The sequence below is a fragment of the Thalassophryne amazonica genome, chromosome 8 (assembly GCF_902500255.1).
Source record: "Thalassophryne amazonica chromosome 8, fThaAma1.1, whole genome shotgun sequence".
NCBI lineage: Eukaryota > Metazoa > Chordata > Actinopteri > Batrachoidiformes > Batrachoididae > Thalassophryne > Thalassophryne amazonica.
The window spans coordinates 13441687-13454716 of record NC_047110.1 but is presented as its reverse complement, the minus strand read 5'-3'; the positions used below and the strand labels follow the sequence as shown (position 1 = coordinate 13454716).

The window sequence follows — 13030 nt, the reverse complement described above, 5'->3', positions numbered from 1 at the left end:
TTCTTTAAATATAAAGAAACACTAAACAGTTTATATATAAAAAAGGGGGGGAAAAAAAACGGCAAAAAAAAAAAACGATGGAAAAAAACGCCCAAAAAAATAAGTTATTTAAAGTTGAGCTTTTGTGGTGTCTGAAAAAAGCTGTAGCTTTATTTGGTAAAAAATAAGAAAGACTGAACCATCTACAAATTAAAGTGTTCACTCAGATCAACTGTGCTAAAAAGCTAAGCTAATGTTAGCCGATCATTAAACCTTCACAGCAGTTCAGTAAACTTCATGTTTTACTTTTATTTTATCCTCACCTCGATAAAGTTGCATAACTAACCTCCGTTGGGCAAACTGGGACTTCGCATATATCCAAAAAGTGGGAGATTTCTGACTGAGTGGGTCTCCTCCATCCCCCCGGCTGCCTGCCTGACTCTGCCCAGGAATGATGCCTGAAGGCCGGCTTCTCCGTGTTTGTCGGCCCGCTGTCGCGGTTCAATCGATATCCCACCAAGTCATCAGTCCTCCCTCGGTCGGCGTCACTCCGAAAAGTTGCTGAAAAAAAGCTTCTCCCAGCAGGGTGATGGGAGAATCGTTCTGCTGCTGTTTTTTAAAGCTTTTTTGTGGTTCAGGCGACCCAAATTCAAGATGGTGATCGCTGAACTTTTTTCAGGTTGTGGAAACAGCCAGAGTGTGACGTGGCCACAATCTCTGCCCCCTTGCTGCTTCCGAAGCAACACGTCTAACGTCAAGAAGCATTGGAAACGCACCGGCCAGCGTTACGACGTGTTAAAGCGTCGCACTGAAGCCACTGAACTATATACTGACTATATACTATATACCGTCAGTATATAGTTCAGTGGCTGAAGGTTGCAGTGTGAAAGGCCGTTGACACTGCTTGAATAAATCGAGCTTGCCCTCTGCCGCACTGACAAGCGCAACCCTCAACCTATCAAATCGCTTGAACACAGACACACGCCATATCCGTTTGTTTTAAATTAATTACTTTAGTTAATTAATTTGGTTTATTTGTTAAATACGTGATATTATTGAATAACTAATATTTTGCTATATTTTCCAGTATTTCTTTTTCTTTCTTTTTTATTTTTATTTTTTGATAACTCTAACATCTGAGGGGGCGAGGTTGATGACATGAGGGGGCGTCACCCCCAAACGCCCCCTCGTGGTGCCGGGTCCGCATGGGCACCATCTTGATTTTCATTTCTGCACAAGAACGAAAGAACACCTCGTCTGATTGAAACCATTTCTTGATGTTTTGGGAAAGACTAGAGGAAGGTTTATTTTGAAAATGGCCTTCATCCATTATCCAGTATGGCCATTTTGGACCCCATCTTTATTTGTATTTCTGCACAGTAAGTAACACCTTGTCTGACTGAAACCATTCCTTGATGTATTGGGGTGCCTATCCTTTTGAAAATGGGGGTCATTGCACCACATACCATTTGTAAAGCAGCAGTCTTTTGCTTCAGAAATTATTTCCAGACTTCAATATCTCCTGTACTATTCATCCATACACCAAGTTAATACAGGAGCGGGGCATATGCCATGTTCTCTGGCTGCTCTTGGTACCTTATAATTAACAGCACTTCTCCTGTGGTTAGTGAAAAGTCTTTGTCCATAGCAGTGTGTTCAGAGTACTAAAGTGCTTTCAGGGAAGATAAATCCAGGTAATTATTTGGATAAACAGAGTAGAAAATGACTTAATGCGCCTCCAGGTGTCCCAGCTCCAACCATAAAACCATTTGTGTGGACTGTAGGACTTCCCTCAGCTGTACGAGGAGGCACGCTACTACCAGCTAACGCCGATGGTTCGGGAGTTGGAGCGGTGGAATGCGGAGCGTGAGGCACAGCGGGCGTCGCCCTGTGAGTGCTTGGTGGTTCGAGTCACGCCTGATCTGGGAGAGAGGATCACAGTCAGCGGTGAGAAGGTGCTCATTGAAGAGATCTTTCCAGAGACTGGAGACATCATGTGCAACTCTGTCAATGCCGGCTGGAACCAGGACCCGACCCACGTGATCCGCTTCCCTCTCAACGGATACTGCAGGCTGAACTCTGTGCAGGTTGGTCCGAGGTCAAGTCCACAAGAGTGCTGTCAGCTTAGTCATAAAACTCAAAATGCCACTTTACAGAAACATCACGAGTGGTTCAGTGTTTACACATATTTTTCATTAGCAACACTGGATTCTGATTTTAAAAAAACATTAATATACTTTTAGCACTGAAATAACTGTTAGTAAAGGCCAACAAAATGAACTGACAGCTATTTTGTTCATTAATTCTGTGAGTCATCTATAATGCAGAATGACAAATATTTTTGACTCTGGACAGCTTCTAAATTGAGGATTTGCTGATTCCTGCTTTACGATCACTGTAAATTACTTTATTGTTTACATTGACAAACACAAAAGTTGTCCAGTGTGGTTGCCAGATTGGAAGTTAACTAGCAGCTAAGGTGGCAACTGGATGTATTTGGTACTCGATCTCTTCTGAGGTTCCTTCAGTATCACTGGAATCACTCTTTGTTACAGGAACAGTCTACTTGCATTTTGAGAGAATTCCACTTACACTATTTTGGCCATGCTGCCAGACCTGATCTAGGCCAAAAACACACAACATTTTAATATGTCAGCCTCGTTTTATTCATTTATTTGTGGCAGGAGAGTAAATTTAAAAACTGCAAGGCCACATGGTGTTATGGTTAGAGGTTCAGAACCGAACTGTTGCAGGCAATGGACCCAAATGCAGGGAGCTGGACATGGAGCAGAGTACAAAGGAAAATATATTTATTTATAAGAAATAAAGTAAAGGTGCTGCGCTGGGGTGCCTGCAGTGCAGAGAGATGGGCCACTCCTGGCGGTGAAATAAGGGGCTGCAGGATCCCGAGCAAGTCTTGAAAGATAATATCAACTCAGGGTTCAGGACCAGGTGGAACGCTGCCTCTGAGACCAGGAACTATGAGGAATAAAGACACACAGGGTGAGTGAATGCACTCATAACGCTGGAGCCTCAAAACAGTCACAGTTCATAAAAGGTTTAACACAGGTTGTTTCAGAGGTCAGAAAATGAACTTCTCTTCCTAAGAAATAAAGTTCACTGTTCAGGAATTGTTCATAAGTTGTACCCAAAAGGTCAGAGGTCAAGTGCTGCATGTTGTAACACAGTTCCAATTAAGCAGGATTTGATAGAGCTGGGTTCTCAATTGTTTGATATCAGAATTCATGCAGTTCTTGAGAAGAGTTCTTGGAACAGTTCTTTATCATAGAACAGTTACAAACAAGATGACTGAGAATGGGATCTCGCTGAGACGAGGAGGGAGTTAAACTGGTGCGTAGTCAAGACGCGTTCTGCACCAAGAACCTAGGAATTCCAAAGTAACATGCTGTGCAGGTAGTCAGAGCCAGAATCCAGGTCCACTTGGGAGCTGTACTGGAATTGTCTGGAACATCAGGAAAAGACAGTTATAGTAATATGGGAACTAGAAGGGAGGCCAGGTTACCTGAGCTTTTGCTGTGGGACGCTTCGGTGTCTTAAGCGCACAGCTGGAAGATGCAGTCAAGGTCACAGGGCGGCATTTGGGTTTGATCCTCTTGGAGCCTGCCTGGATCATTGAAGGTGGCTGTGAACAATGGTGAGCCAAAACAAGGCAAGCAAGGCAACAGACAAACATGCCACACAAGTATCTGGCAATACATGAACAGAAAGTCAGGGTTTAAATATTCTATCAATAATCAGTCACTCATCTACTCCAGGTCTGAAACAAAACTGAGGGCGCTATCTAGTGGAGCAACTAACACATGACACTTGTAAAACAGAGTTAAAACCAGGCTCTGAGGGAAATCCTGACACTTGGAGTTGCATCAGGAGGGACATCTGGGGCAGAGCAAAAATGGGATAGTTTAAAAAATTAATGTTTTTTAATTAATGCTTTTTTAAATTCCTTGTTGTTCTGTATTTTATTTTGTTGTTGTATGGCCAAACCAGATGGTCACCCCACTGAGGCTGGTCTGCTTCAGGTTTCTTCCTATAATCAAACCACCTGACGGAGTTTTTCCTGACCACCGTTGCCACTGTGCTTGTGATCCTTGGGATGACTTGTCTTGTCACTTGTCGCTGTCTAAATAAACTGAATTTTTGCCACATGTTGAAAGAAAAACAATCCTGAAGCAGGTACCTTTAAAAGTCCTCACCCCAGAGGAGATTAATTTTTGGAGGTCCTTGGTAAGTCAGTATATCTGTGGTGCGTCCAGCCTGGTGGATTAGTGGCTGGAAGCCAGGTTCAGCAGTTTGGCTGCTCAGATTGTAGTTCCTGTGGCAGAAATCCAGCAAATACTAAGGGCCCAGTCCCACTGGCGTTTAGAAAGATTTGCGTATGAATTGTGCACAAAATTGGCTTATATTTGCTAAACATCCGCAATATCCGTAAAACATGCTTGTATGAATTGGCCAACACCCGCACACATCCGCAATTATCCGCAGACGCACGTTTGACCATTGCCAGGATTTTTCAGCTGCACAAAATTTTGGTTGCGGAGGACAGCTGCCTTACATACTCAATACATACTCAAGCTATGCGCGGTATATCCGCCATTATCCGCAACTGATAGGGATTTGCGGTTTGGCAACGGACTGGGACAGTGTGTAAAACAGATATATTGTGTACCTGTCATGTCCACATCACGGACTAAAATAAGTTGTAGCGAATGCCATGGATAAAGTGTTTGTATTACGTCTTCTTTGCATCTGATTTGCGGCCAATCTGTGAATGCATAACAAACACGTCACTTAAACCCAAAGTACTAAATGTGGCAGAAATCGACATACCTGCCAGTCAGTGCCAGTCCAGCTGTGGAGACGTACAGTTGTACTTATGGATCCCCAAAGACGTAATAGCTGCTGCCATCCAACAACATACTGTAAATCCCCAGCTGCAGAGAAGTCAGCCGTGGACCTCGATTCTCTGTCAGGACTTTTATTTAACACCAACAAAAGGAAGAGTTGCTGTTACAGCCGCAACTCACGCTGAACTCTGTCTTTTCATGACACTCTCAAAAAATAAAACACCATCTCACAACCCTGAGCGGCTTCCCCCCTCCCGCTCCCCAAACTCATGAACAGTTAACCCTTGCATGACAACATGAACATCAACTTTATGATCATTACAATATCAGTCAACTTGTCCGAGTCCAGCAATTGCTCCAGAGGCTGTGGTGTTGGTGTGAATAGTGATGCCAAAGGCCTGAGTGCGCTTCTTTTATGATGCAATGCAGATGCTGCGGACGCGCAACACGTGCGCGATGCATTCACAATACATCCGTAATACTGCCGTGATAATCGCAGTGTGTCCGATCCTTTTCCTCAATACATGCATTATACATCTGTGATTGCTCATCATATATTCGCTGTACATTATTAATATATCCGTAATTCATGCTGGGACATTTGTCATTTTTGGCCAATTTTGTTACGGACGACAATGAATGCCTGTAATTTGTATATTCAATTCATGCGCAATTAATCCTCCCCAGTGGGACCGGGCCCTAAAGTTTTGTGTTCACATTTTAGGTTGTTTAAAGTCCACTGCTTGCTTCACCTTGATCACCCACAGCGATCAAATATTTTCACCTTATCAGCAAAAATAAGAAGGAAAAAAGACCCTTTTTAATAGATGTGGTAATAAAGTTGAAGACAGCATCAGTAATCTGGATTTAAAATGTTTGAAAAAAAATGAAAAATAAAATCTTCTTTACTCTGGACAGCAGCTGAATTTAACCAGTTAGTTTACGTGGAAACAGTTGAATGCTGACAAATGACCTCAAAACAAGACCGCTGGTGGGACCTTTTCAAAGCAGGCAGACATGAATTTGGGATCAATCAATCAATCAATTTTATTTATATAGCGCCAAATCACAACAAACAGTTGCCCCAAGGCGCTTTATATTGTAAGGCAAGGCCATACAATAATTACGTAAAAACCCCAATGGGATGGTTCAGGGTCACCTGATCCAGCCCTAACTATAAGCTTTAGCAAAAAGGAAAGTTTTAAGTCTAATCTTAAAAGTAGAGAGGGTGTCTGTCTCCCTGATCCGAATTGGGAGCTGGTTCCACAGGAGAGGAGCCTGAAAGCTGAAGGCTCTGCCTCCCATTCTACTCTTACAAACCCTAGGAACTACAAGTAAGCCTGCAGTCTGAGAGCGAAGCGCTCTATTGGGGTGATATGGTACTATGAGGTCCCTAAGATAAGATGGGACCTGATTATTCAAAACCTTATAAGTAAGAAGAAGAATTTTAAATTCTATTCTAGAATTAACAGGAAGCCAATGAAGAGAGGCCAATATGGGTGAGATATGCTCTCTCCTTCTAGTCCCCGTCAGTACTCTAGCTGCAGCATTTTGAATTAACTGAAGGCTTTTCAGGGAACTTTTAGGACAACCTGATAATAATGAATTACAATAGTCCAGCCTAGAGGAAATAAATGCATGAATTAGTTTTTCAGCATCACTCTGAGACAAGACCTTTCTAATTTTAGAGATATTGCGTAAATGCAAAAAAGCAGTCTTACATATTTGTTTAATATGCGCTTTGAATGACATATCCTGATCAAAAATGACTCCAAGATTTCTCACAGTATTACTAGAGGTCAGGGTAATGCCATCCAGAGTAAGGATCTGGTTAGACACCATGTTTCTAAGATTTGTGGGGCCAAGTACAATAACTTCAGTTTTATCTGAGTTTAAAAGCAGGAAATTAGAGGTCATCCATGTCCTTATGTCTGTAAGACAATCCTGCAGTTTAGCTAACTGGTGTGTGTCCTCTGGCTTCATGGATAGATAAAGCTGGGTATCATCTGCGTAACAATGAAAATTTAAGCAGTGCCGTCTAATAATACTGCCTAAGGGAAGCATGTATAAAGTGAATAAAATTGGTCCTAGCACAGAACCTTGTGGAACTCCATAATTAACCTTAGTCTGTGAAGAAGATTCCCCATTTACATGAACAAATTGTAATCTATTAGATAAATATGATTCAAACCACCGCAGCGCAGTGCCTTTAATACCTATGGCATGCTCTAATCTCTGTAATAAAATTTTATGGTCAACAGTATCAAAAGCAGCACTGAGGTCTAACAGAACAAGCACAGAGATGAGTCCATTGTCTGAGGCCATAAGAAGATCATTTGTAACCTTCACTAATGCTGTTTCTGTACTATGATGAATTCTAAAACCTGACTGAAACTCTTCAAATAGACCATTCCTCTGCAGATGATCAGTTAGCTGTTTTACAACTACCCTTTCAAGAATTTTTGAGAGAAAACGAAGGTTGGAGATTGGCCTATAATTAGCTAAGATAGCTGGGTCAAGTGATGGCTTTTTAAGTAATGGTTTAATTACTGCCACGTTAAAAGCCTGTGGTACATAGCCAACTAATAAAGATAGAGATCATATTTAAGATCGAAGCATTAAATAATGGTAGGGCTTCCTTGAGCAGCCTGGTAGGAATGGGGTCTAATAGACATGTTGATGGTTTGGATGAAGTAACTAATGAAAATAACTCAGACAGAACAATCTGAGAGAAAGAGTCTAACCAAATACTGGCATCACTGAAAGCAGCCAAAGATAACGATACGTCTTTGGGATGGTTATGAGTAATTTTTTCTCTAATAGTTAAAATTTTATTAGCAAAGAAAGTCATGAAGTCATTACTAGTTAAAGTTAAAGGAATACTCAGCTCAATAGAGCTCTCACTCTTTGTCAGCCTGGCTACAGTGCTGAAAAGAAACCTGGGTTGTTCTTATTTTCTTCAATTAGTGATGAGTAGTAAGATGTCCTAGCTTTACGGAGGGCTTTTTTATAGAGCAACAGACTCTTTTTCCAGGCTAAGTGAAGATCTTCTAAATTAGTGAGACACCATTTCCTCTCCAACTTACGGGTTATCTGCTTTAAGCTGCGAGTTTGTGAGTTATACCACGAGTCAGGCACTTCTGATTTAAAGCTCTCTTTTTCAGAGGAGCTACAGCATCCAAAGTTGTCTTCAATGAGGATGTAAAACTATTGACGAGATACTCTATCTCACTTACAGAGTTTAGGTAGCTACTCTGCACTGTGTTGGTATATGGCATTAGGGAACATAAAGAAGGAATCATATCCTTAAACCTAGTTACAGCGCTTTCTGAAAGACTTCTAATGTAATGAAACTTATTCCCCACTGCTGGGTAGTCCATCAGAGTAAATGTAAATGTTATTAAGAAATGATCAGACAGAAGGGAGTTTTCAGGGAATACTGTTAAGTCTTCAATTTCCATACCATAAGTCAGAACAAGATCTAAGATATGATTAAAGTGGTGGGTGGACTCATTTACATTTTGAGCAAAGCCAATTGAGTCTAATAATAGATTAAATGCAGTGTTGAGGCTGTCATTCTCAGCATCTGTGTGGATGTTAAAATCGCCCACTATAATTATCTTATCTGAGCTAAGCACTAAGTCAGACAAAAGTTCTGAAAATTCACAGAGAAACTCACAGTAACGACCAGGAGGACGATAGATAACAACAAATAAAACTGGTTTTTGGGACTTCCAATTTGGATGGACAAGACTAAGAGTCAAGCTTTCAAATGAATTAAAGCTCTGTCTGGGTTTTTGATTAATTAATAAGCTGGAATGGAAGATTGCTGCTAATCCTCCGCCCCGGCCCGTGCTACGAGCATTCTGGCAGTTAGTGTGACTCGGGGGTGTTGACTCATTTAAACTAACATATTCATCCTGCTGTAACCAGGTTTCTGTAAGGCAGAATAAATCAATATCTTGATCAATTATTATATCATTTACTAACAGGGACTTAGAAGAGAGAGACCTAATGTTTAATAGACCACATTTAACTGTTTTAGTCTGTGGTGCAGTTGAAGGTGCTATATTATTTTTTCTTTTTGAATTTTTATGCTTAAATAGATTTTTGCTGGTTATTGGTGGTCTGGGAGCAGGCACCGTCTCTACGGGGATGGGGTAATGAGGGGATGGCAGGGGGAGAGAAGCTGCAGAGAGGTGTGTAAGACTACAACTCTGCTTCCTGGTCCCAACCCTGGATAGTCACGGTTTGGAGGATTTAAGAAAATTGGCCAGATTTCTAGAAATGAGAGCTGCTCCATCCAAAGTGGGATGGATGCCGTCTCTCCTAACAAGACCAGGTTTTCCCCAGAAGCTTTGCCAATTATCTATGAAGCCCACCTCATTTTTTGGACACCACTCAGACAGCCAGCAATTCAAAGAGAACATGCGGCTAAACATGTCACTCCCGGTCCGATTGGGGAGGGGCCCAGAGAAAACTACAGAGTCCGACATTGTTTATGCAAAGTTACACACCGATTCAATGTTAATTTTAGTGACCTCCGGTGTACACGGGGCTTCTGTTTAGGGCTACGCTTCCTCCTCACAGTCACCCAGTCGGCCTGCTTTCCCGGCTGCTCGGGATCTGCCAGAGGGAAACTAACGGCGGCTAAGCTACCTTGGTCCGCACCGACTACAGGGGCCTGGCTAGCTGTAGAATTTTCCATGGTGCGGAGCCGAGTCTCCAATTCGCCCAGCCTGGCCTCCAAAGCTACGAATAAGCTACACTTATTACAAGTACCATTACTGCTAAAGGAGGCAGTAATCAGAATGATTACTAATTCATTTGACCTCTAACACTGAGTGTTCTCACTGCACTCTTTTTGACGGTTCTGTTCAGTGCTGCTTCCATCAGTCGTGCACCAGTGCTTATTGAGTCAATATGTCATGACTCTGTCTGCCAACAGAGAGAGGAGGGCATCGGTTTCAGTGCTCGCATCACCTGACACGACAACTAAAAATAAATCACGAAGGGACTTCCAGGTTTGACCCAGCCCAAAATGGCAGCATAGACGATTAGCTCCCTATCAGCACTTGATAGAATCCTCCAAATTCAAAGTTAATGCACAATTAATGACTCTGAAATAGAGATGCAAAAGGGAGGGAGATCAAGAAGGACAAAAACTACAAAAACCTGGTAGAACAACTCGAACTGACGGAGAAACACGGAGGAGACATCTCTGAAACAGGTGCAGGTGAGCAGGAACATGTGGACACCGAAGCTACAGATACGATACGAGCAGATCTGAAAGACATTGTCAGAGAGATTCAAGACTTCAAAAGCAAAATGAAAATGGGGTTAACCACATTTAAAGAAGAAATGAACAAAGAAATGAAGGAGGAACTTGAGGACTTTAAGAATAATATTAACCAAAGCTGATAGCAACGGCAAATGAGCTAACAGCACTAACTACTAGACTGGACAAAGCCGAACAGAGAGTGGCCGATGTGGAAAATTGGAACATGGAGGTAAAAGATGCCCTGCTCCAGGCGCTGAAACAACAGAGGATACTGCAGGAAAGACTGACAGACCAAGAAGGGAGAAACCGACAGAATAATATCCGCATTTTTGGCTTGAAAGACGGGGTAGAGGGCAGCTCGGCCTCACAATTCATTGAACAACTTCTGAAAACTGAGCTCCCCTTACCAGCAGAAACAGCCGGCACACCGAGCTTCAATACACAAACCAGACTCTGACAAACCCCAGAGGTCACTGGTGGTGAACTTTTTACAGGACACGACAAAGGAGAAGATACTGAAGGAAGTGTGGAATCCAATCATAGGGCCCGATTCATAATATACCTTCAGTTTTTTTTTATCACGATTACGCCACAGAGGTAATATAGAAAAGGAAGGAATATGTCGGCATTAAAAGAGCACTTAAAGGACATGTCTCACATTTTTTAACGTCCCAGTTTGTAAGACAACATAAAAGTACTCATGATAGTAAGTGTCTCCGCACACATGTGCTAATAATTAGTGATCTCTGATGTACAACCCCAGTTCCAATGAAGTTGGGACATTGTGTGAAATGTAAATAAAAATAGAATACAATGATTTGCAAATCCTCTTCAACCTATATTCAGTTGAATACACCACAAAGACAAGATATTTAATGTTCAAACTGATAAACTTTATTGTTTTTGTGCAAATATTTGCTCATTTTGAAATGGATGCCTGCAACACATTTCAAAAATGTTGGGACAGTGCAACAAAAGACTGGGAAAGTTGATGAATGCTGAAAGAACACCTGTTTGCAGCATTCCACAGGTGAACAGGTTAATTGAAAACAGGTGAGTGTCATGATTTGGTATAAAAGAAGCATCCCCAAAAGGCTCAGCCGTTCACAAGCAAAGATGGGGCGAGGATCACCACTTTGTGAACAACTGCGTGAAAAAATAGTCCAAAGGTTTAAGAACAATGTTTCTCACTGTTCAAATTGTTTTTGGAAATCATGGACATTGTGTCCTCTGGTCAAAAGAAAAAAAAGACCATCCAGATTGTTACCAGCGTTAAGTTCAAAAGGCAGCATCTGTGATGTTATGGGGGTGTGTTAGTGCCCATGGCATGGGCAACTTACACATCTGTGATGGCACCATCAATGCTGAAAGGTACATCCAGGTTGTGGAGCAACACATGCTGCCATCCAAGCAACGTCTTTTTCAGGGACGTCCCTGCTTATTTCAGCAAGACAATGCCAAGCCACATTCTGCACGTGTTAAAACAGCATGGCTTAGTAGCGTAGTAAAAGAGTGCAGGTACTAGATTGGCCTGCCTGCAGTCCAGACCTGTCACCCATTGAAAATATGTGGCGCATTATGAAGGGTAAAATACGACAACTGAGACCCCGGACTGTTGAACAACTGAAGTCGTACATCAAGCAAGAATGGGAAAGAATTCCACCTACAAAACTTCAACAATTAGTGTCCTCAGTTCCCAAACGCTTATTGAGTGTTGTTAGAAGGAAAGGTGATGTAACACAAAGTAAACATACCACTGTCCCAGCTTTTTTCAAACGTGTTGCAGGCATCCACTTCGAAATGAGCAAATAATAAATATATGCAAATATTTGCACAAAAACAATAAAGTTTATCAGTTTGAACATTAAATATCTTGTCTTTGTGGTGTATTCAATTGAATATAGGTTGAAGAGGATTTGCAAATCATTGTATTCTGTTTTTATTTACATTTTACACAACATCCCAACGTCATTGGAATTGGGGTTGTATTTTATTCCTCTCACTCTGAGCGTTAGCAGGTGCATTTCCGGAATACGTCTCATTCAGTAATCCTCTGAATTTTCAGTGTGTGATGCACTTATTAGCAAAACAGAAACATCCTGATGACTGACAGACAGAGGGAAACGAACCTGCTCCATCCAAAAATGAAGCTTCTGACCTGCTGTTCGAAAGTGATGTGTCGGATTTATAGAGAGGAGATGACACACTTCACACTGAAACTCTTAACTTTTTCAGAGTGTCGGATTTTGGAGCCTCTGTTTGCATGAATGCTGGTTACTGAAGCCGTGGACATAGATGTCCGATCATCTGACACTGTTTTTAACAGACTGCCTGGACACAAAGATAGATTTGTTACATTGGAAAAAAGTCAGAATACATTATTTTGAGGAATTAATGGGCATTATTTAACGTGCCACAGTCATGAGAGGTGAAGCTGGAGCTGGCAATCTCGAGCGTGCGCTTCTTTGTTCGTGTGGAGTTTACATTTGGAAAACAATATAATACGATGAGTCTGGCATGTTCAGGATTTTACCCTTTTTGTGTTTTGTGACAAGCTTTTTTTTTGTTTTTTGCTTTGAGGACCTGGAGAGTGTGTGTGTGTGTGTGTGTGTGTGTGTGTGTGTGTGTGTGTGTGTGTGTGTGTGTGTGTGTGTGTGTGTGTGTGTGTGTGTGTGTGTGTGTGTGTGTGTGTGTGTGTGTGTGTGTGTGCGTGCGTGCGTGTGTGTGTTGGTGTGTGTGCACGGCTGCTGCTAGTTGCTCCTCTCAGCTTGCTATGAAAAGAAATGTCTCCAAGACGGTTTTCCCCCGGCAGCAGATGTTTTTTTTTTTTTTTTTAGGTTTTATTGATAACAACACTCGTAATTAATCATGCTCAAAGCTGAACCTGGAGCAGAGATGGTTATTG

General features: G+C 41.9%; 1 protein-coding gene across 1 annotated transcript in view; it reads left to right on the top strand.

Moving 5' to 3' along the window:
• The window catches only part of LOC117515269 (BTB/POZ domain-containing protein kctd15-like), a 139414-nt gene that overhangs the window by 110536 nt on the left and 15848 nt on the right, over positions 1-13030 (top strand). Inside the window, exon 4 of the mRNA XM_034175754.1 lies at positions 1764-2066. Coding sequence (XP_034031645.1) covers positions 1764-2066 — 303 coding nt within the window. The remainder of the gene's footprint in view (positions 1-1763; positions 2067-13030) is intronic.